This window comes from Semicossyphus pulcher, unplaced genomic scaffold, assembly GCF_022749685.1.
Source record: "Semicossyphus pulcher isolate SPU_LCO1_2020_fin unplaced genomic scaffold, fSemPul1.0.p SCAF_8, whole genome shotgun sequence".
NCBI lineage: Eukaryota > Metazoa > Chordata > Actinopteri > Labriformes > Labridae > Semicossyphus > Semicossyphus pulcher.
The window spans coordinates 13,414,463-13,436,760 of record NW_027211759.1 but is presented as its reverse complement, the minus strand read 5'-3'; the positions used below and the strand labels follow the sequence as shown (position 1 = coordinate 13,436,760).

At 45.5% G+C, this 22,298-nt stretch overlaps 1 protein-coding gene across 1 annotated transcript; it reads right to left on the bottom strand.

The window, feature by feature from the left end:
• Positions 1 to 1,076: 1,076 nt before the first annotated feature.
• On the bottom strand, positions 1,077 to 21,195 carry tle3a (TLE family member 3, transcriptional corepressor a). The gene is made up of 21 exons (XM_069686057.1): positions 20,802 to 21,195; positions 20,148 to 20,298; positions 19,520 to 19,620; positions 19,263 to 19,326; positions 17,843 to 17,887; positions 13,675 to 13,737; positions 13,320 to 13,424; positions 8,937 to 9,141; positions 7,818 to 7,870; positions 6,184 to 6,306; positions 5,861 to 5,911; positions 5,623 to 5,775; positions 5,024 to 5,156; positions 4,739 to 4,914; positions 4,542 to 4,615; positions 4,198 to 4,447; positions 3,509 to 3,756; positions 3,237 to 3,384; positions 2,965 to 3,115; positions 2,702 to 2,778; positions 1,077 to 2,413 (listed from the first exon to the last, which is right to left on the bottom strand). Exons 2-21 carry the CDS (start codon positions 20,169 to 20,171, stop codon positions 2,306 to 2,308), a joined length of 2,352 nt encoding a protein of 783 aa, XP_069542158.1. The 5' UTR covers positions 20,172 to 20,298; positions 20,802 to 21,195; the 3' UTR covers positions 1,077 to 2,305.
• Between the last annotated feature and the right edge of the window lie 1,103 nt (positions 21,196 to 22,298).

Here is a 22,298-nt window from a genome sequence, read left to right as displayed (position 1 = left end):
AGAACTCGAGAGCAGTGTTTGCGTCATATTTCTGAAGTGGCGCTGCATAAAAACTCTGCCTCATTGTATCACTCTGAGACGACTGTGTGGTGAAAGTGCTGCCACCAAACATGTAGAAAAAGTGGTAGCTCTCAGTGGCCACAGTAAGTTACTGAAAGCTGCAAGTTAATCCTGCAAACATTAATGTAAGCTCCGAATTCTGAGTTAAAGCCACCGACAAAAGTTCCTTGCAGCCTCTCTACCTGAATGTCTTCCTCTAATGTCAGCTCCTATCTAGACCTATTTAAAGCTATGTACAGATGTACTTCCATTTACTGCCAATCTGAGACTGGGAGTCTGTATGCACCATACAACCAGACTAGAACAGTGAAGAGCCCTCAGTAGCAGTGAACACATTTCTGGTATACAGTAGAGCCAAAAGACACCCATCAAATCAACACGTGGTGTATTTCCCTCACCAGTGCAGTCAGCAACCGGCACTGCTTGGGCTGGTTTACTCTCCCTGTCCCACTGCAGCACAAAGATAAAAAGAAAGACACTACTCTGTCGGCTCATGTAGTAAATGTGAAGCTACAGGCAGCAGCAAGCCAGCTTAGCATAAAGGGTAGAAACAGGATGACACAGTACCCTGGCTCTTAAGAATCCAAAACAAGTCTTCCTACCAAGACCTACAAAACTTACAAATCAACACATCCCTTGTTTCTTAATCCAAAAACAGCTAGCTAGCCAATGCATCTTCAAACCTGTAAATAAGTAAACATGTACAGGTTAAACATTGCACTATTGGTTCCCTTATCCCAAAGTCACTGGGCTATTCAATAGGCTTATGGTTAGATGTATATAAACACAGCACAGGGCTATTTCCCCGTTTTCCATCTTTATGCTAAGCTAAGCTCTCTGGCTGTAGCTTCATATTTACCGCACATGAGCCACAGGATTTGTGTCAACCTTTCATCTAACTCTTGGTATGAAAGTGAATAAGATTATTCCCAAAATAATAATATAACAGTAGCAGGGCACCAGCACTATAGAAACTGAGTCAAGATGATTTTTATATAAAAACAGTTTATTGATTTATCAACAACTGTCAACTGTACAATCCGTAGGGATGATGAAACGTGTATGCTACACAGGCTAACGTGTGTTTCTGCAGAGACCATTCCTGTCGATGAGATTGTTGTTGAATATTATGAAATACTGAAGAAAGCAAACGGCGCATACCCAAAATGTCAAATGTGGTTTGGCTTTTTCTGCTTACTTTATGGGTAACCATGTAAGTCTTTCTCGTCAGTCACAGAGTCAAACCAGAGGGGAAATAATTAACTCTTGGACTGGTGATTTTGCTGAGTGGAAAAATTAAGATTCATACAACAGTCGAGACATCAGACCAAACTCGGGTCACAGTTGGTTCTCCGTTAAACCCATTAGTTCTCCAGTTGATAGTTATCCATTTTAATGTCATAAAGCAGCCCGTGTTCAGCAGTTAGGTCTTCATTTCAAAGGTGAACTTCAGCTGAACGGGGCAAAAGGGTAGACATAACGTGAGACCATGATTTTCTTGCCTCCAGTCTGAGAAAAAAAATATCCTTTCCAGAAATCTCCACTGCTAAAATCCATGGGACAAACGTCTGTGTTTTGTGTTACAGCAAATAGTGAAGAAAAATATGCTGTTGTCAGGGAGGGAAAAAAATCCAAATTAGATTTCCGAAAAGGTCATTCTGGACAATGAACATGAAAAAAGCAGAGGAGGGAAAAAACTGAAATAGAATATCCTCTTACAAAGTCCTAATCTAATTTCCATCCCTCGAGGGGACAGAAAATCACGGAGAGAACAAGAAAGAACCATCACAAGCGTAACTGGACACCAAAATATAAATCTATAAAAGGCCTTTTATTACTCCATTATGTACACTTTTCACAGGACCTCCGAGGAGAAGCTCCAGAGCGAAGCGCCGCTTCTAGTTGTGTCATGGAACTTTATCTCCACATTAAAAAGGACGAATAAAAAAGAAATATCCAACAAACAAAAAAACAGCAAGACATTATTTTCTTCTTAGTGCCTTGGGGAGCTGCACTTGCTGTACAAGTGTTAGTTGTATGAGTGAGGAAGGGCAGAGCCGAAAAGGTCACAGCATCCTGGGCCACAGCAGCACCATCGTCCATTTCAGTCTGGCACTGCCAAACCTCCTGCCCATCCACCCCGGGGCTGCAGGCAACATCCATGCTGTCTGTGTGAGGGAAGGTAGATGGAGGAAGAGTCCACTGTTCCTGAGCACGAGCATGCTCCGATCCAAAGCAGTCTGTTCTAATAGATCACTTCATATACGGTGGCCTTCTTGTCACCAGAGCCCGTCACGATATATTTGTCGTCCGTCGAGATGTCACAGCTCAGGACAGATGAGGATTCCTTGGACTGAAGAAAAGAAAAAAACAAAAACATTTCAGTCTTGTGGGCAGTTAACATTTTATATTTGAAGTTAAGAGGAGAGAATTAGCTGACGACATGGTAAGATTAGATTGCATTGACATCAAGTTCTGGCCTGATGCCCCTCAAAAAGACTTCTCCGTCAGGTCAATAATTCAGGTTCAGTTTTCACTGATAGGAGAGTCCTGTCAGACAGCGGTCACTGTGCCCTTCCTCTCAGAGACAACTGTGCATACTTTTGGACTGCCTGCAGACAGAGTGTATTGATCTGCATACCTGGAATATGCTGGCGCCATAAGGAGTCCTCCAAGCATTCAACAGATTGTCCTTCCCTGTGCTTACGAACCATTTACCTGCAAAGCAAAGAACAGTGCATCAGGCCTTTGAGGACAACAAACAAACCTACAAATAAGAGGTGAGTAGTCAAGCTGTTGAAAGTGCAGTGTCGTTTTATCACTAACAATAACAGGATGAGGTCTTGTGGTTAAGAACAGTCAGCCTTATCTTTATTTCTATCTGTCTTGTGTGACTTTTCATACCACAGTAGGCGAACTTGAGGGAGAGGACACAGCTCTCGTGCAGGTGGAGCTGATACTTGTCTGGCTTTGAGTGGTGGAGCACCTCCACATTGCTGCTCTCCATACCCACAGCGAGCCATTCTCCAGTCGGACAGTAACCCAAGGAGAAGATCTGGAACAGGACACAGCAGTAATTACTGATAGTTCTAGGGCTAAAAGGGTAACACACAGTGAGTCTGTGGATGTGTGTGTGTGTGTGTGTTATCCATCTCCTCTGTGCGACAGGGTTTTACCTGTGAAGTGAAGTCATGCTGCTGCAGCTGCCGACCCTCCCTTAGATCCCAGGAGCGAACAGTGTTGTCAAGACCGCCCGTCCACAGCTTAGTGCCATCATGGGATATGTCAATACAGCTAGCGCCGTCCGTGTGACCCTGGAACTGCCTACAATCAAAGTCAGAAGTCAAACAAACATTTATTGACTTATCCTTTTAAAATGACTTGCACAACAGCAATCCTGAGGTGAAGCCAAAGCCTTCATAGATTGAATAAGAGTATTTCTTCCGACCTAACAAGAGTCTGGTTGTGCAGGTCCCAGACGGCAATGTTTCCATCGCTGCAGCAGGAGAAACAGACTTTGGCATCGGGGCTGATGGCCAGGGCGTAGCAAGCCGGGGCTGAGGAGGTGAGCTCGGCCTTGATGCGGGGCGTCTGAGAGGCCAGATCCCAGATGGTCAATGTGCTGGCCTCGCCTCCAACAATCAATGTGCGGCCATCAGGCAGCAGCTTACAGGAGCGGATGTAGTTATCCCTATTCTGTTGCACAGAGGACAAAGCCAATCAATACATGTTTAGGGCATTGGAGCTAGAGATAGATTTAGGAACGTGTTGGTGGGAAAGGATGAAAATCATTCTGTCATAATAACCAAAAGGTATTCTCAAACATACCCTGAGTCGACCCTGAGTTTGAAGCTTTAGTACACCTTTTGTCAGTGCCTATTTCAAGCCAAATTTATCCAAAAGGGTTGTGTGATGTGAACAATTTTCCACAGTTGTTGCCAGAACTACGTTCTTCTCTTCTACACAAACACTGACTAAATGTGTGCCTGTTGTGGTCCTCATGTTTAACAAAGGATTATCAGATTTTTCTGGAACTAAGTAATGTGTATACACAGTTTATTTCCTTTAAAAAAACAACTGCACAAAAAGCATTGGGTGTATAAAAGTAGTTGATGAATCAAACGTAGGGACTCTTACCAGACAGTCTAGTTGGGACACAGGGCTCTTGCTGCCCGGTTGGCTAATGTCCCAGATTTTGACACAGCCTTTGCCACCAGTGTAGACATGACGTGTGGGGTTGCTAATGGTCACAGCGCACACAACCTCGCCATGGCTCAGCGTGTTGATCTGCCGGGCGTGGCGCGGGATACCGGGGCCGATCAGGGCGTCAGGTGGGAAGGGCACGGGCTGCATCTGACCGTCTGCACTCACGTGAAAGGAGTAAGCCCTGATGGGAAACACAGACACATGTTAATGTTTTATATGTTTTCTTTTTTTTTTTTTTATATGTATGACCATAAAACACATTTGCTGAAACTTACGGTTTGCCACCAGAAATGGACGTTAGGCTGGCTGGAAGGCCGGGAGCTCTCATGTGGGTGTGAGGATCAAATCCCTGAGAAAACACAAGATTGAAACATTTGAATAACAGTAATTGTTTCTGTCGATTGTTAACCATGTGCAGTGCTTTAAGGTGATCCCAAATAAAACTACATAAAAGGTAAGGAAAAGGTGTTACCATGGGGGAGCGTCCGTAGGCTGCAGCTGCTGCAGCGCTCATCTGAGGGGAGATGTGCAGACCTGCATACACACCAGGACTAGTCAGGCCTCCATTCATCTCATGATGGCCCATCATGGCAAAGGGGGTAGGGTAGGAGCCAGCGATAGACAGGGGGGTACGCAAAGCTGGGGCTGCTGTGGAGAAACACAGGAGAAGGAAATTGGTATTTGATATTACAGTACATTGGGAGAGGATGGAAAAGGACTCTCTCAGTTGCTAGAGAGGAAAAACAGTGGTACCAACCAAGAGCCTCCATGCCTGGTGGCTTGCCCAGGATGGGTCTGAGCCCGGGAGTGGAGCTGGTGCCAGGGGTGGGGGCATCATTGCGGGGTGTGGGGGTGTTGGACTTTAGGCCAGGCGTAGAGGATTTGTCATTCTGTCGAGGGAATGAGAGAGCAAGCACAATCACAATCCCGGAAAGCAGGCACTGTGCAGACTGACAATTTGAGAGCAAACTGTACTTAATCCAATCTAATTCTGACAACCCTCATAGTCCTGCAGAGCCATAAACTGCTATTTATTCTAAAACCTATTATGGCCACAATGGAGATGGGGCCGTTTTTATCCCCTTACTGCTTTGGCTTTAATCTTTTAGTGAGGCAGAGGGAGAAAAATCCTGGAATAGTTAAATACATTGAGCTATTAACAGAGAAGACCTGACTGATCCTGATGCGGGACAATATTATCCCTGACGTTTAGTCATGCACTTAAAGCACCGACAGCCATTCCTAATCCACTGCAGAAAACGTCCCAGATTTATTTGCACATATCCCTTTGCTCTCTCTGCAATTCTCATTTAAACCCTGTCTGTCCTAGTTTGTTGCAAACTCTTGGTGTCTTACATGACTGAGCTCCTTGGTTTTGGAGGATGGGGTGCTTCCAGAGGATGCCACCGATGCAGGGCTGTTGGGCGTGTCTTTCTTTGGAGGGCGGGGCTTATCTATGCCATTTTCAGGCGGTGAGTGGGCAGGGCTTGCGCGCGGCGTTGCGGGGTCCTGAAAAAATAGAGAAAGTTAATGTAAAAGCTTCATCTTATTACATGTCAATATGCCATTTACAGTTACATGCTGCAGTGCTCACCTCATTAGACACGTCTACCACCAGGTCATCACTTTTCTCTCCATCACTGTCCTGTAAAGATAATTGGCAAATTAGTCACCTAAACAGACCACAGGAAGGCTTTATACTGATGCTTATTTGTGCTGTTTTAAACCTTTCAACAGAGCCAGGCAAGCTGCTGCGCCGGCCTCCAGTCTTTATGCTAAGCTAAGCTAACCCATTCCTGGTTGTAACTTTATATGTAATAGACAGAAAAGAGTGGTATTAACCTTAATACCTTACTCTTGGCTAGAAAGTGAGTAATTGTATTTTCTTAAATTCCCACAATTCCTTTTAAGACTTACATATCTGCTCATGCTGTCCTTCTCCTCCACTTTGCGTTTCTTAGAGTCCAAACTGTAGTCGGAGGAGCTGCGGTGCTTCTCACTGGCTGTGCGTAAGCTTTCTGACGGGGATATGGAGTTATTCTGCAAAGAGGAAACCAAACTTTATTACCATTTTGTCTCCCACCATAAAAAAGAGAGCACAAAGTCATTCATCAGTTACAAATTCACAGGGAACACACTGAGCCAATCCAAACACTAAAAATGCCTCATTCACACAACCATGGATGCTGCACACTCTTAAAATGCAGCTGTAGGCCAGCTCCATGCAGTACCCTGACACCAGCCAAGCCCAATCTCACACACAGGCCTGTCCCTGGCCAAACAACAGAATGGGCCGTTATCTGAACTGAAAGGAGGAGGGCTTGTTTTCTGTGCTGGGCTCCCTCCTCCTCATAACTGGACAACAAACAGCCTCACAGGGACATGAGCAGTGTGTTGTGGCTGAACAGAGGGCCTTTTCTCCAGAGTCAGTCAGGCTAAGCGCGAGAGAGAGAGGGGAGGAGACGCAGAGAGAAAGAAAGAGAGAGAGAGAGAGAGAGACGGTATGTTGTGGGCATCGGGCATTGATTGCCGCAGCGCAGAGTGTTCGGGCACCATGTCAACTCCGGCTTTGAGCTCTGATAAAGGAAGAGAATCTATATCCTGCCAGTGGGCACGGCAGCGTGGGACTGACTGGTGCTTCTTCATAGAGCCCGCCTGCCCACACAAGCTGGGACAGCTCACTCCAAACACCAACAGAATGGGAGGAACTAGGCAGGTGTCCAGCTACTTTCACAGGAGTTTGCCATTGGGCTATAAACTGCCAAGTTCTGCTGATTCCCTCTGTCCCTTCCTCTGAAGACCAAAGCAACAACATGGACTAAGTCGGTGGCAGCCCAGAGAACTGAACAATGGCCGATGGACTAGCAGTCTGGGCAAAGGGCCACTGTCTGCATAATGGCTGACCTTTAAAGAGATGCTTAGCGTGACTCATTAACCAAAGTCACCACTCTGCTATCAGATGACCTGGGACAAGAGCACAGAAACAAAACAGGCCTGCTAATCGCCCCAGGAGTTCCATTTCTTCAGACATGACTGCACCCATTCAGCCGACCCGGCCTGCAGAAACACAATCTCACAGGCCCATCACAAGCCATCAGAGATCGCAGCCATTCAAATAAAACGCTTTAGCAGCTCCAGCCAGACGGGGTGGAGAGAAAGAAAACAAAACAATTCTCCATTTGTGTTCATAAATATTCATCACATGCCAAGGAGGAGAAAGAGTGAGCTGGTAAACAAGGGAGACAGTAGAAGGGATCAAATAAATCCTTTAAGAAGGGGAAGTCCAAGTCTTTCTTTAATTGTGATGAAATTACAAGGCTTCTAATCTTTCCAGCATGATACCAGTCATTTCCCTTCTGGATTAAAAGCACAGGACTTATATTCCAAACCTCATTTCCAATTAATCATTTTATTGAAAGCAGATTACAACAGTGCATGAAATCAGCAGCAGCATGCTGTTAGCAGGATTTTTTACTTGACATTTGCAGAGGTGATGAAAATGATTTATTACAAGCCTGGCAACAAAAATGGTTCTGGGTTTGGACACTCACCGTGCTCTCTGTATCGCAGACGTCACAATGGCGGCCGAGGTGATGATGAAACCAAGAGGAGCAAAGGGAAAAACAAGTCAGTTAGCATATCATAACAGATGCTTCTGGCTGAACGTGTGAGAATCAACTGCAGGGCACAAGGCCCCTCTTATCGCCGTGTGTTGGAGCTGTTGAATAGCTTATGCAGTCATGGGTTGGGAATGTACCAGCTCATTACCCAGACAGAATGTGAACAGACAGGATGTGCTCCTCACCTAAGGGCCCTGCGACTCAGCTCTAGAGAGTGAGAAGCATGCTGCACTAAATTGGTTTTTCACTGTTTAACATCTATGCAATAATGTTGAATTAATATAGGTTTCAGTTCTTCTAAATAAACTGGTTAAGCAGCAATTCAGCTTGTTCACACAGCGGTCATATCCCTGTGACGTCACGGTCAGGGTCGATGCTCAATTGCTGTTTAAATGTGTTACTGTTGTGGACTACTTAGTGATAAATGTAAAATGCAACCTGATTTATGACAAATTAAAAGATAATATACGGTGAAAACGCAGAGGGACATCAGGATATATTTCAAGATGAAACAACATATTTAAAAACTCTTTTGCTACCGTACCATGTAAGCATTTAACTAGTTGCTAGCTTACATTAACATTAGCTTGGATTTACACCTTTCCTATTGTATTGTAAGTAAGTGTCAAACAGTTGTTAGCATACAGCCACTACCTAGCTAAAAGGTGGCTAATTACACATGAAACCTTTTGGATAACCAACTGGCTAATGTTAGCATTCAGCTACTTCCAAGCTAACGTTACCCTTTAATAGTGTAACACAATAGGAAATTCCTAGCTAACGGGATTGTCAGCCAGGATATGGCTAAATGCTCAGGTTAGCTATTGTCTAAAAGTAGCTAACTGGTTGCAGAATATGTTGTTTTACGTTTAACCTCATGTTTGCTTTACACACAATGAAATTCTAAGTATTTGGCAGATTCCCTCATTCTATATGGCTTACAACATGACTGTACGACATGGTAACAGCATTTAAGCTTCCCATTCTGAGCATAATATCAGAGTAAAAAGGCCACAATGTAAACATGGTGAATATGTCAGGACTCCTCACCTCTGTGTTCCAGATCGTGGTGGTTCTTTTCATCCTTCACTGGGAGGTGGGCTTGGCTGCCCAGGGCACCGAGTGCCAGCAGGCCTGATCCAGAGCCCGTCACTGGGGGGATGCCGGGCGGCTGCAGGCCCGAGGGGTGAGGTGGTAGCTGTACCGGAGGCCCATGAGCAGCGTGGGAGAGGTGCTGTGCCTGGAGCTGCTGCTGCTGTAAGTAGACAGAGAAGACAGACAGAGACCGAGTGGGTCAGAGGGAAAGGGCAAGGAGAAACCACACTCTAAACATGAGGCTGATCAGTTAAACCCTGGATGATATTAGCACATTCACACATCTATTACTGTCAGGATCAGACAGCAATCCCCCCTCCGTGCTATTTCCATACCAGGCCAGAGTGGCATAAGCCCCAGATCTGTGCTGAGGAGAGTAGAAGTTATGACTAACGATCAACTGCTCAACACGTCTAATGCATGAGACGCCCTGAGGCAAACAATCACGTAGCGTTAGTACAAAAAAGTACTTTTCATTATATTAACGTCAAAAAGCAAAGCAAAGTTTGATTCCACTGCAATTTAAAGCAGAGGAAATCATTTCGCATCAGGTAAACTAGCACATTTCATACTGCAGCACTACAGCACTGCTGCCATGAGCGAGTTAAGCAATCCTCTTAGGGAACATGAAGCTGAGCAGGAATCTGTGAGCCTGTGGGCTAAACAACTACCTGCTTTTTAAACACTTCAAAAACACAACCAGCCTCTATTTACTCCTCTCATATTCATGTTCCTGGATTAACACAACATGAATCATTTGCACACCCAAACTTTAAGGGACCGAGGGAACACTAAGTGCCAGAAGCTGGCACTCCTTCCCTCTCACTCAGAGTATTTGAGTGTGTGTGTTTGTGTGTACGTCTGGAAGGCTGCTCCGGGAGCCAGGACCAGGGGTCCCATGCTGGCACTCAGTCAACCCTCCAATATTCACCATCAATATTTGAAAGGCACAGGGAAATGGATGGGAGTTAAAAGGCACTCAGCATGGAAGTAAGCAGTTTAAAGCAAGGTTAAATAATACTTAGCTGAGACACCAATAAAAACATCAGCAATTTATTACCCGTCTACGAGCCAGCTGAATAATTCAGCTGCTGTTACAGCATTCGCCTCCACTCTTTTACAAGACCCACTTCAATCAAAGACCATTTATGGCCATTTCAGGAATATTAGGCACTTTGTAATGACTGGGTAGGTGGGACGACAGAACAATGCAGTGAGTCTGGCTTACATAAATACATTAACTCAATAGGAACTCGCTTTAGAGTTCTTACTTTCCTCTTTTTAATACTACAAAAACATGTCCTCAGACATTGTACCTGGAGGGTCTATTTAATTGCTTAATGCCCTCTGATGAATATCTGCCCTGGAGGTACAAAGTAAGAGATTGAAAAATTGTGAGGTTTTTAACTTGCAACCTCTTCCTTTGCTCTACAGGGCAGATGTCAATCCAATTACAAAATGTACCCAGGACACACAGAGTGGAAAAGAGAGAGCGAGTGTGTTATAATATTGTGTCCATGAGGGAAATTAAGGAGCCAGTTCATTGGCAGGGGAGAGCCATCCTTGCTCATTGTGTTTAATGAGGCACTGATGGGTAATATGCATGGTTGATCAGCAAGAGCCCTCATTAGAGGGCCATAAATGAAGACAATAATAAATAAAGAAAGGAGTCTGGCCTATTTCCTCTAATTTAATATTCCAAGATAAAGACCTACTCTTTGCCCCTTTTTTACAGTGTACAGCGACTAAAAAACAACACATACAGTGGCGAAATTGCACAAATGTATAACAGTAGTCTCTAGTGTACTCTGAGTACACCAGCTATAGTGAAATGTATAGCACTTGAACAGGGAAAGTGCCATCCAACATGCACAAGCCCATCAACCCAGATGTGCGCACACACCAAGTGCATAAACAACAACACACACACAGATGGATATTTGTGGATGCCACTGACCATGAGAGCAGGGTAGGCAGCATGCTGCTGCTGAAAAGAGGACAGAAAAGTGTCAGGGCCACAGCTGTCCTCTCTCCATCATCTTATACTGCAAATTATATCCATTTCCTTTAACACTTTTTATTCAAAGACAGTGTGTAGGTTTATCCGAGTGGCCACTCACTGGGAGAAAGGCAGCCTTATCTGAACTACTCCTTGGCTTACTTTAATATTTTGTGTTTTCTAATCAAACAGGAAGCGCCACCTGTCAGGTTCATCTTGACGCGAGCAGCTGCCCCAGTTGCATCCTATTAATGGCCCTCAGCCCCATCAATAAGGCATGCGGCTGGCTCCTGGATGCTGCCTGTCTGCCTGGCACGCTCTTTCACCCCACCTTGCTTTACAATATGCATGAGGATTTTGGCATGCCTACGGAGCTTCTCCTCGATGAATAACTAATGGAGAGGCATTCGTAAAACATAGAGTAGCTACATTTCCACCTCCTCTGACATGAGCACCCGGAGAGACTTGGGTGGAGGCCTGACTGCTTGATAAAACAGGCCGGTGCCAAATCGGGCCATATACTAAAGTCAGAAACATTTTTTAAGCAACCTTTTTGTCCCCAGTTAAGCAGTTTTTTAATTATTTCTTCAACAGAAAAAACAATAATCTGAACTACAAACTGTCCCTAAAGCCACTGCTTAAAAAACCCTCACCCGCAAACACTCTGCTTTTTTTTCTTAGTGGGAGAGGTTACTATCAGTATTCAGACCCGGGTAGTTATCGCCTTGGCTCCGATTGGCAATGATAAGAACACGAAACCTGTGTCGACAGGCTAATCTCCGCCCCCTTTACGGCGCGATGCTATGCTCCGTCGGTAACCTCTGTGACTCCTCGTCATCTCAGCTACAAATTCCGCCCTTCTCTGTCCGAGCAGCACTCAAACATCCTTCCAAATTTGTCTGCGCTGAGTTTTATAAATATACAATAGATAAATACAATAATACAATAAAGACCTAACCACCGTAACATCTTCACTGTTAACCCCGTCTCTGGTGCGTTTGTGACGTCAGACGGCAGAAAAGAGACCAAAAGGAAACCCATGTTAACGCGCACAACTTGCATCACCACAATTACACACAACTGGCCGTGTGTCAGCATAAACATGCTCCATGAAATAAATGTGGACACGTGTTAAAACAAAACAAACCTCAGCAAACCAATCATTGCGAAACCAAGAGACACATACAAATAATAAAAATACATAATTATGTCAAATTAATAGTTTAAGACAATAAACACAAAACATGTGCCTCAACACAGAGAACTTACTCTTAGGCTTATCCATCATAATGCTGCTACTTTTTAATTAAAGTCAACAGAGAGCAACAGTAACTGACCACAGCTTAAATTAAAAAGCACCGCAAGATTCAAATGTTTTCACAAGTCACACACCCTGGAGGAAACGACAAATCAACTCAGCTTGTCTAAGGAACAACTGCCTCTTTCAACTGCACTGATGAAAGTGTAATACAGCAGCTGCTTCTGTCAACATATAAAAAGCAAGACGCTCTCCATCACCTAGTAAGACACCTACTCAGGCAAAGTCTAGGCAATTATCCTGGAACAAAAGGTCACCAAGGGGGCATTAATTGAATTCCAATATGTGCCTCCAGTCTTCAAGTCAGCCTTTTAGGCCCCTTCCTCTTACGATGCTAAAGACCCTGCTAGATTCAACTGTGGTAATAAGATCACCGAAAGCCTGAGCATTGTTTCGTAGCTGACACCACATCAGTTCAGCTTTAAGAGGGCAGGGTGAGTACAGCTGATCAATGAGGAGCAGATGGTGTTTTGAGGCAGGGATGAACCCCATACATTACTGCTCAGTGCTGTAAGTGAGCAAAGAGAACTGTGCTGCAGAGCCGCGATGGCTGTCTGCTGTCGGCACCGTCTCGGATAGCTCGCAACCCGGGCTGTGTTCTGCTCACCCTCAGCCTTTTAATTCCCACAGCTATCCAGGTCAGCAGTGAGGGATGAGGCTCCTCGTTAAAACCTTAGCCAATTACAGCAATACAGGCTGCAGAGGGGATCTCGAGAGCTCTCAGGCTCGCATTTATAAACACACAACAAGGCAGTGAAGATGCCACAGAGACCAAAGCCGGAGCAACAGACCGACTCTCCAGGGCTGCATTTGCTGTGCATATATTTTGAATATAATGGAGCTAAATTGGAATAAATATGTTAACATTTGATTCAATTGAGGTAAATATGCAACTTTAATTTATCCTCTATTCACTTTACAATTAAGACTACTTGCTGCATGAATAAGACTGGGAAAAGCACAATTTCTATCTTTGTCCCTAACCAGGTCAAATAAAGGAATAAAAAGGGGGTATACACACGGTGAGAGGCAGATTGGGAAGTCCACGTACCCCGATGATAGCATTCAGCTCGGTCATAGTCACCTGCTTAGCCCGCTCCACTGCCTGAGCAACCTGCTGTTGGTGCTGTGGAGAGACATTCACACAAGATGATTGGGACATGTCAACATCTATCAAACATCCACTCTCACTTAACTGACAATTTCACACCTCATTTTCATAATGCTGCTGTAATTCTAAAAGAGAGGGCCAAAACAATTACTCAAAATTGCTTAAGCTGACGTATTGTTTGAAAGTGGTGTCTTTAAAATTGAGGCATCAGTACGTGACTTGTATTTTTTTGTGACACTGTTTGAGAGCATCATTCAAAACTCACCTCTTGAGACAGGAAAGGCATAATTTGAGCTAAAATTGCGTTGAGCCGTTTGGCAATCTCCGTCTGGAAAACAAAAGAGGAGCAAAATGAGACGATAAAGTATGAAACAGACAGTGACTTCATCTAACCCCGCCTTTAATGTTTACACCGATTAAGTCAATTACTGCGGCAATCAGAACTGCTTGACTCAACATCCTCTAAACAGCGTGATATTGACATTTGAAATATTTAAAACATTAGGAGAGCCCAGGGGGATGGAGCACAGCTGTGCTGAGAGTGCACTCCATGCTAAACGGATATGAGCAGGCAGAGTGCTGCTGTGCTGAGAGGATCCTCTCCCACTCTGCCCTCCTTCCCCTCATCTGCAAACTGCGCTGTCCTGCAGTTAACCTCAGAGTGAAACCACACAACCACACCCCAGGAAGTGAGGCCCGCTAACCAGACTGCTCTGTTTACTTACATGTGACAGTGTACGCAGTTTACATTAAGGGTTAGAACTGCAAGGTAAGCAAAGTTCACAAACCATAATGACCTCCAGAGTAACGCACCTCCAATCTGTGATCAATACCATTAGAAGACAACTACCAGCTTCAGCTCAGCCTTTCCAAGACTAAAGCCGGGGCCATTTCTTCCTGCAATCAGCTGCCCGGCCCTCCGCCCTCCCAACCTCCCCTCCATCCTCACAGCCCTGCCTCCATTCTTCCGCTTGTCTACCAACTGCCATGGCAACGGCTGCAGCCCCTATCTTGCTGGGATCATTATGCAAATGGCACCTCTGCTTGACCGTAACAGGCTTTAAAATCATATTACGTGCTCGGAGGCAGGTCATTAAATTGAATTTTCAGCCTGTCGATCACATGAACGTAGCAAATGAACGGCGGATAAAAAAAGAGCAATGGGAAGAGGTGTGCGTGCCCCCTCCCCCTGTAAAAACACAGCACAGCCGGCTTGCTCTGCCTCCTTCTTCTTCCAGGGATGGGAGATGAGACTCTCAGGTTGGAGCTCTGCGCTGGGAGCAGAAAAATAACAGTGCCAAAGCTCCATCATCTATGGAATTTATGAGCTGCAGTTCAACCCAAGGCCACTGCGGAACACAAACACATCACAGGGATTTTCTCCGATTTTTCATTTGGAGCAGCACACACAATGTACTTTGCAGACCGCCAGCTTATTTATTACACATGGCAGAAATGCCAGGCAGTTTTGGCAGCCAGACGTATTACCTCTGAGCAGAGCCAGAGAGATTGGAGAGTAATGTCCAACAGAACGAGACCTGCTGACCCAAGCTGCAACATGGACAGCCACTTAGCCGAGGCGAGCCAGCAGGACAAACAACAAGCCCAAGATGAAATATCACATGAAGCTAAGCAAAGCCCGGGATCACAGGCAATCATGTGAAACAAATATACAACAACATGTGGTATACAAAGTACAATAGTCCATGAGATAAGACTTATTATAACTTGATTACCGTCTGCAGATACTGAACTCCAGTCCCCTATCACACACAATAAATGTGACCTACAACCAATAAAGCACTGAGAAGGTTAGATAAAGGTTTTATGGGCATTAGTATTAATACAATGTAGTAAGTGCTCTAGCAAGAGCTCAAGAACGCCCTCAGAAATGGTTGAAAAGCTACCGAGCCTGTATAATCCATGTTTGTCGAGATAAGCCATGTCAATAGCAGTCGAACATTTGACAGGATTTGTGAAAAGGCCTTGAGCGCACAGTCCATTCCTCTGTAGCTTAGTGTCATGGTGACAGCTGGCTGGGAGAGGTCAGGAGGTGGCTGATCCGCTGTGCCCTAAACAACTGGCAGCCTCTACACTCTCGCCACACAACATGCAAATACACGGAAAAGGCAGCAACTCAGCTCGCCACTGCTGTCAAAATAGATACAGAGCAGCGCTGGGAGGACTTTTTTTTTTTTTGTTCTGTCGGCAGATAAAAATGGGGCTGTTGTCACTTTAAGTAGATGACAGCTCGGCCCTTGAGAGGCCAGCTTTGCGCTGCTGCTACACAATTACAGGTACTCGGACCTGTGTAGCACCACTTTAAGAGCACTCTCAGCCTGGCTCGTCAATGGCGTGCAGAAAGGTATTCGCCTGTTGCTATCAGCAGAGGGAAAATGGAGTCGAGACACTGATGAGTATTAAATACAGAGGGAGAAACCACTGGTGCCGCTGGTCACATGATCCGTCTATAAACAATACTTGACTTGTCAGATTTAGAGGGCCTCCAAATTGTCCGAGATGGCAGCATCGCCCCTTTCCTGATTTTTGTAGTGGGAATAAAATTAGACTAGCACTTCACCAGCAGCTCATCTAAGCCAGAAAATGAGGCATGTTTCCATTAAACTGAGATGATGCACAACGCCCCAGAGTCCACAACACATTTCTAATTGGCATTTTAAGTTATCTGTATTGATCTGTGTCAGGCCAAAAAGCCTGCCTAACTGGATGCATGACTCATGACTATGATTAAGTTTGTCAGCTGCAGCCGTCAGTCAGGTGATCTTTTAGAGTAAATGTGACCTTAAAACAATAAACTCATTTAATGTAACAACATAAAACCATCGCCTTCTTCATTATAAAATACAATAACTTTCAGGTTTTATAAGTGGACCTGACACCCAGCAGCTCACACCCTGCAATCATTACACTCCAGTCCAGTCCAACATGACAGACTGGGGATGTTGAGCTCTGATGGCTTGGAGAGCCACAGTTTCTCCGACCACATTTCACTGCACACCTCTTTAGTTTGAACGCTGCGGTCTGCTGGCTGAGAAAGTTTCCTTTGGAGCTCAATATGGCAGATAGTTTGCTACTTAGCAAGCAACTCCCACAGCCAAGGGTCTCAGGTCTATGTCGGGACTACAGGTAACAGCCAAATGTGATCGAGGTTTAGGAAACAAGCACCAGATGATGGTAATTACTTGCTGACATCACGCCGCAGAAATTAGCCGTTTATATCTACATACAGTCGCAGCTGATGGAAAGGAATCAGATATAAGGCATCAGTCCATGGGATCTGTGCCGCTGTGTGCATTCTGAAATGTGAGTTATGCCCCGGCACAGTAATGAAAAAAGGCACGGTTAGAGGAATGGATTTCCTCACTGTGGAATAAATCTCCTGGCAGGAAAATAATATGCCTATGTGCATCCAATAATCCATCCCAACCCTGCCTGTTAACCACTCCCCATCTCCTCCTCCTCCTCCGCCCGAGCTGGAAGCTGGGGGAGCTGCATGGACGGGGCCCACACTGTTTGCTCACAAACACGCCGTTCAGCAGGTTAGGGCCCCACTGATGAATTATTCAAGCGCTTCCATCAGCTCTGTTGAGGTTCCTGATAAAAGTCAGGCGCTAAAATGGATCAGTCGATTAACCTGTTTACACAGAGCTGGGCTGTCGAGGCCCCCCCCCAGCAGCTCTGTTCTCCTACGTGTCTCTCCGGCTCCCATCCCCCTCCTCTTTCTTCTGGTTGGCGATAAGTGCCTGACAGAAGCTATCAGAGCGGCTCGAGGCCTGACAGACATGTGGCAGTGTGACACACGGCCCCGACGCTGATGGATCACCCTACCGCACCAATCCACCACGCCGCCAACGCTGTCATTAACCAAGCCGGGCTGTGGCAGGACAGGGGATAGCCTAGCTGTTTAAGAGCAGCATGCATGGGAATCTCAGGGTTACTCATTCATACAATCTTTATCTCTGCCAGCATCAGTGTGATTGATCTGTGGAGCAACACCAGATAGGATCTTTTTGATGAAGATAAGCGCTCAATAAGTGACTAAAGGACTTTAGCACCGTCTTGTAATTACTGCTCACCTTAAAAAGAAATACTGACCCATCAGCAATCCTCTCCCTTTAATCATTAAGTCAAAGGCCGAGGCTGCCAAAGTCTACCTTTAATCTTATCACACGGCTCAGACAAACACACGCTTTACACCAGCGGCAATAGGAGGAAATATCACTGCAGTTGTACAAGTGGTGGTACAAGTTTGCCATTGTACTGCCTTGTTTGTGTGCAGCAGATCTGTGTGTTTACAGCCTATTAGCGCTGCTCAGTACACAGCGTATGAGCAGAACCTCCTGGGTCCCACATCCCCTGACACAGTGGAAAACCACTGAGCTGCAAAACACGGCGAACACGATGGTACCTACCTGTTTGTGCATCTCTATGTTCAGCCCGTAGGACATCTCGTAATACTGAAAAGAAAGCAAACATTGTGTTAGGATTAATGAACACAAAGAAGTCACAATTACAATCTGCTACCGCTTTAAATGGTTCACTGGAAAAATGGTTGAATTCACAATGCTAACATTTACTGTCTGTATGCAATTACTTTCATACTTTCATACTTTCTACACTCATAATGTTTTAATGTATTTTTACTGATCACTTCACTAACTACATCATCAAATGGGTTTGAACGTTTTGATTGAAACCTAAATACGATCAGGCTCCTGCAGAGGATCTGTGATAAACTAAGATCAGACAAAAAAGGAGTTCATTGAGCAGCTGACAGCAAATAGCCAATAAATCGACATTTGTTTGTTTATAGTGTGGGCACAGAGAAGAAAGAGTCTGATTTATTGATCACCACCTTAAGCCCTCAGATCCCCAGGATGTCTGTTTACTTAGCGTAACGCAATTGCTCAACACTCTTGATATTTCAGGCCAGGTCAGTCCGTCTGGCTGAAATGTAATCCGTGGAGCCCACAAGTGGCAGCCAGGGCAGAAATGGCTTTCCAGTCAGCGTCTATTTGATGAGGCCAATGCATTATTCAGTCCATTAGCTTCTTCGAAAATTACTCTCAAACAAGAGAGCCATTCTGTCTGAGATCAGAGCCCCACAGCCGTAGCGTAACCCGACACCCGGTGCTGGCTGTGGGATACTTCCCTACATGTTTACCTAACCTCCTCCCTGTCAGGCTGACATGTTGTTTTCCTGTGAGAAGAATGTTTAACTTAAGCTAGCATGTATTGGTTTAAGTCATCCTGGTGTGTTTACCTGGGACAACAGAGCACACGGCCACAGAGGAAACTTCTGATTGCATCATGTCTCGACTAAACAGCACACCTTTGTTTTTCTACAGGGCTGCTAGAATAAAAACTAATAATTAGGATTGACAAAGGAACAAACTGCAGCACGTTCTCCACGGCCTCCATTTTGTTTGCTGTGGTGCATTTTCCCACACGCGGACTGCTCCGGCCCTCCACCATCAGCTCACACCTAATTTATGGCCGTGCATATGTGTGAGCGTGGAGTCTCCTAGGAGAATAATCAGATCAGCACGCACAGAGGGCAGCGTCGCGGTCGACCCTTGGAGATCAGGGGCGCTCTATAATGGAGCCTCAGCCCACCGCCGCCCTCCCGCCTGCCTGTCAGGAAGAGCTGGCTGTAACAACCAGCTACATCAAACCCCCCTGGGGGCGTTCACAGGCCTGTACCTGACACTCAACCTGCCCTAACCACCACACAGGTGATCACAATAGCCTGTCTCGCTCCACCCCGACTACATCTTCAACAAGCCATGCAATTTGGACCCATAATTGCTCCCTATTGTAACATAATCTTACCATGACATAATGGCGCTGCATCTCCGTCTTCTCATTGGCTAGCTTGTCGTACTCCACCTTAAGACTAAAATAGAAGACAAGGTGTCAATTTCAGGCATCTCTATCACTTCAATAACTCATTCCCACTTAACCAATTGGCAGCAGTGTCTTTTTTCATTCCAGCAGAAGTCAACAGCAACACATTAGCCTTAACCACTTAATTTTAATACAGAGTAAATGTTGACGCTGGCATACTTCGGCGGCTTTATAATCATTACCTGTGATATTGTGCCTGCAGAAACTGAAATTCATCTTTAATCCTGTCACAAGACTCTGCTACGGTGAATTTGAAGCCAGGCTGGCCGGGCTGATGTGGAGCCTGAAAGAAGGTTGCAAAAAAAAAAAAAATTACATCAGCAGAAAGTTTTATTCATCATTTTCCCTGCATTGTGTGTCCCATGCTGCTGAAGGGAGCTGAATAGTTCTCACATTATGGACTACTTTCAGGATAATATCTCCTCTGCACTGGTGAGTAAGACATTACCACAGCAAAGAGGTGGCTCTGCTTCACACCTCCAGAAGCTAATAACACGACATGAATAGGTTTTCACACTGAAAATGAAATGTAATTTCAGAAGTGAACTGCTGTCCTCGTCCTCAGCACAGTCATATGTTAGTGTACGGCTGAGTGAATATCTCCAGGCATGCAAACCATCTGCATCTATTTACCACTAAGTGCACATTCTGTGTAGCATAAATGCATTGTAAAATTGAAATTTGATGAGCTGCATTAAGGGTGAAAAACGCTTTGTGGGGCAGATTTCAGAGGGAAACAGCCCAGTCAGGAACAGTGTCCACATCAGATAAATATGTAAGCTTATAGTAAGTAGAGGAAGCGCTTCTTACCGGATGTCGGCCTTGTGGATACATCTTGAAATGTATCCTTTGTTTATCCCTCCAGTGTAAAGGTCCTTTGGCAAAATGGTTGAAATGTGCTCACAGCCACACCAGCCTCAGCAGACAGGGGTGGGGGTTAAGGGGGGAGGTCGTGAAAATCCTGTGTTGGAAAATGACGCGTTTTAATCTATAGACGAAAAACAACAAGAGCATACTGTGCACGTTGTTTGCAAACAAGTACCAGGGCACAAAACTAGTTCCTAATATTGAAAGCAGGTTGAGACATGTCACAAAGCAGCACTAGTCCTCAGCTTCTGTCTTCTTGATGACCTTATTCGGTCAGTGGTCAGCGGTATGTTCAAACTAAATCTTAATTTACATTTCAAACTGATGCAAATAATACACAAATAAACGCGACAGCTCGCTGCGAAAAATACACGTCAATTCGTGCGTAAAATTGGTTGGTTTGTGGCTCTATTTTTGACTGATGTTCGTCAAATGGCCATAAACCTCCGCTGTAGGACGTCTACAGGCAGGCCGAGCCGACAGCAGCTGGCTTCACCTCCTGTTTGACTCCGCGGAGAGCGATGGAAACGGTGCGCTGTTTGAGCTTACGCCCAATAAAAACTAAACAGAAAATCAACAGCTCTGGTTAATACATACCCGTGCGTGCGTCCTAACCGTCCGCGCGACTTTTTGTTCCTGGAGAAGAAACAGAGTCGGCTATAATTCATGCGTTTAATCCCTCCTAATGTCAGCGTGGTGGACGCAGATCTCGACAAGCATCCTCTCTCTCTCCGGAGCGCACCCAGCCACACTGAGGGAGCAGTTGGGAGAAAATTTGGTGCGGTCGGGCTCGATTAAACTACTTTATTCTCCGCCGCGAACCCTCCGAGGAATGTGCGCCTTTTGTGGCTGGTTAATCCCCAAAAAAGAGAGAAAAAAATAATAAATACGCTTCCAAAATCTGTCTTCCGACTCGAAGAGGCTGGAGATTCTTTAAAAGCGTAACATGGTACTCTCCACAATCTCGCATTTCCCCCAGTTGTCCAGCTTACCCTGGTTGCCACACACAGGCAGCAGGGCTGAACTGCCGTGAAAGAGCCTATCTGTCCAATCGGATTACTCGGAAGGAATACGGCCACATCTGCCTATCGGAGAGCGACGGCCCCCACGTGGGGTGCAACGATACATGACATCATCCCGCGGATCCACAAGGCATCATCCGTCCGTCCCACCATGTACAACAACAACAGCAGCAGCAGCAGGCATTGATGTGCCGACCATGATATCCAAATTTGACAGAGACAGCACAAATTCCACATCCGTGCTTCATTAGGGTGTTTTTTTTAGCCGCCCAAATAAAGTTGATGGATTTTCGGGTGAGACCACCACCAACGGGGCGGGGAGGGAGGTGTGAGGTGCAACAAGAAATCTTGAATTTTTATCCCCTTACAAGGAAAAAAGGGGGAGACGGGAGCTTGTTTGTATAACACGGGCATAAAATGTGAAGCGATGTGCTGTGAAATATCAAAAGTATCGGGCAAAGCCAGAAATGTGCGGGTTAAACTCCCCCCAACACCGTGAAGGACACAATAATGACCAATCGATCGACGATATCCTCTAAATTGAAGCTACGGGTCCCGACATACATTTTTTTTCGCCTTAAATATCTCTCGCTTCTTGCACAACACATCCGCGCGCCTCTACCTATCAGTATTTGTGTAATAGTTGCACTGCGGGGGGAGACGAGATGATTGCCTTTGTCTGATATGAACATCAGCCATGTCTGAGAGCAGCCTTGTTTTGAAGGTTCAACTCTGCCCCCACGTGGGACTCCTCTGCGGCTTTAAGGCCTCTCGTCCAATCACAGCGCGCTGCACTTACTCGCTGGCTTCCCATTGGCTGAGCCGCGTCGAGCCTGTCATTCAGGAGGCAGCGTTGTCAATCAATACCACGCGGGGTCAAGCGCTGACAAATGCCTGTGCTCCTCGGTCCTCTGCCTGTGAATAGAGCCTGGAATGGCTGCTTAATTAGCTTCGAATGGCTTTTCTCTCCAGTTCAAACAATCTGTTACCACCACGTGGTAATGAGAGCCTACATTAAACAAAGGAAGAAAGGAAGCATGCAAACAGTTGTAACATTACAACCTGTAGTTTT

Coding starts and splice junctions, on each gene's coding strand:
- tle3a (XM_069686057.1), bottom strand. CDS start 20,171: ATGTATCCACAAGGCCGACATCCG. Junction 19,327..19,519: donor CTGCAGGCACAATATCACAG/GTAATGATTATA, acceptor CTTCTATTTTAG/TCTTAAGGTGGAGTACGACA. Junction 5,157..5,622: donor AAACCAAGGAGCTCAGTCAT/GTAAGACACCAA, acceptor TTCCCTCGACAG/AATGACAAATCCTCTACGCC.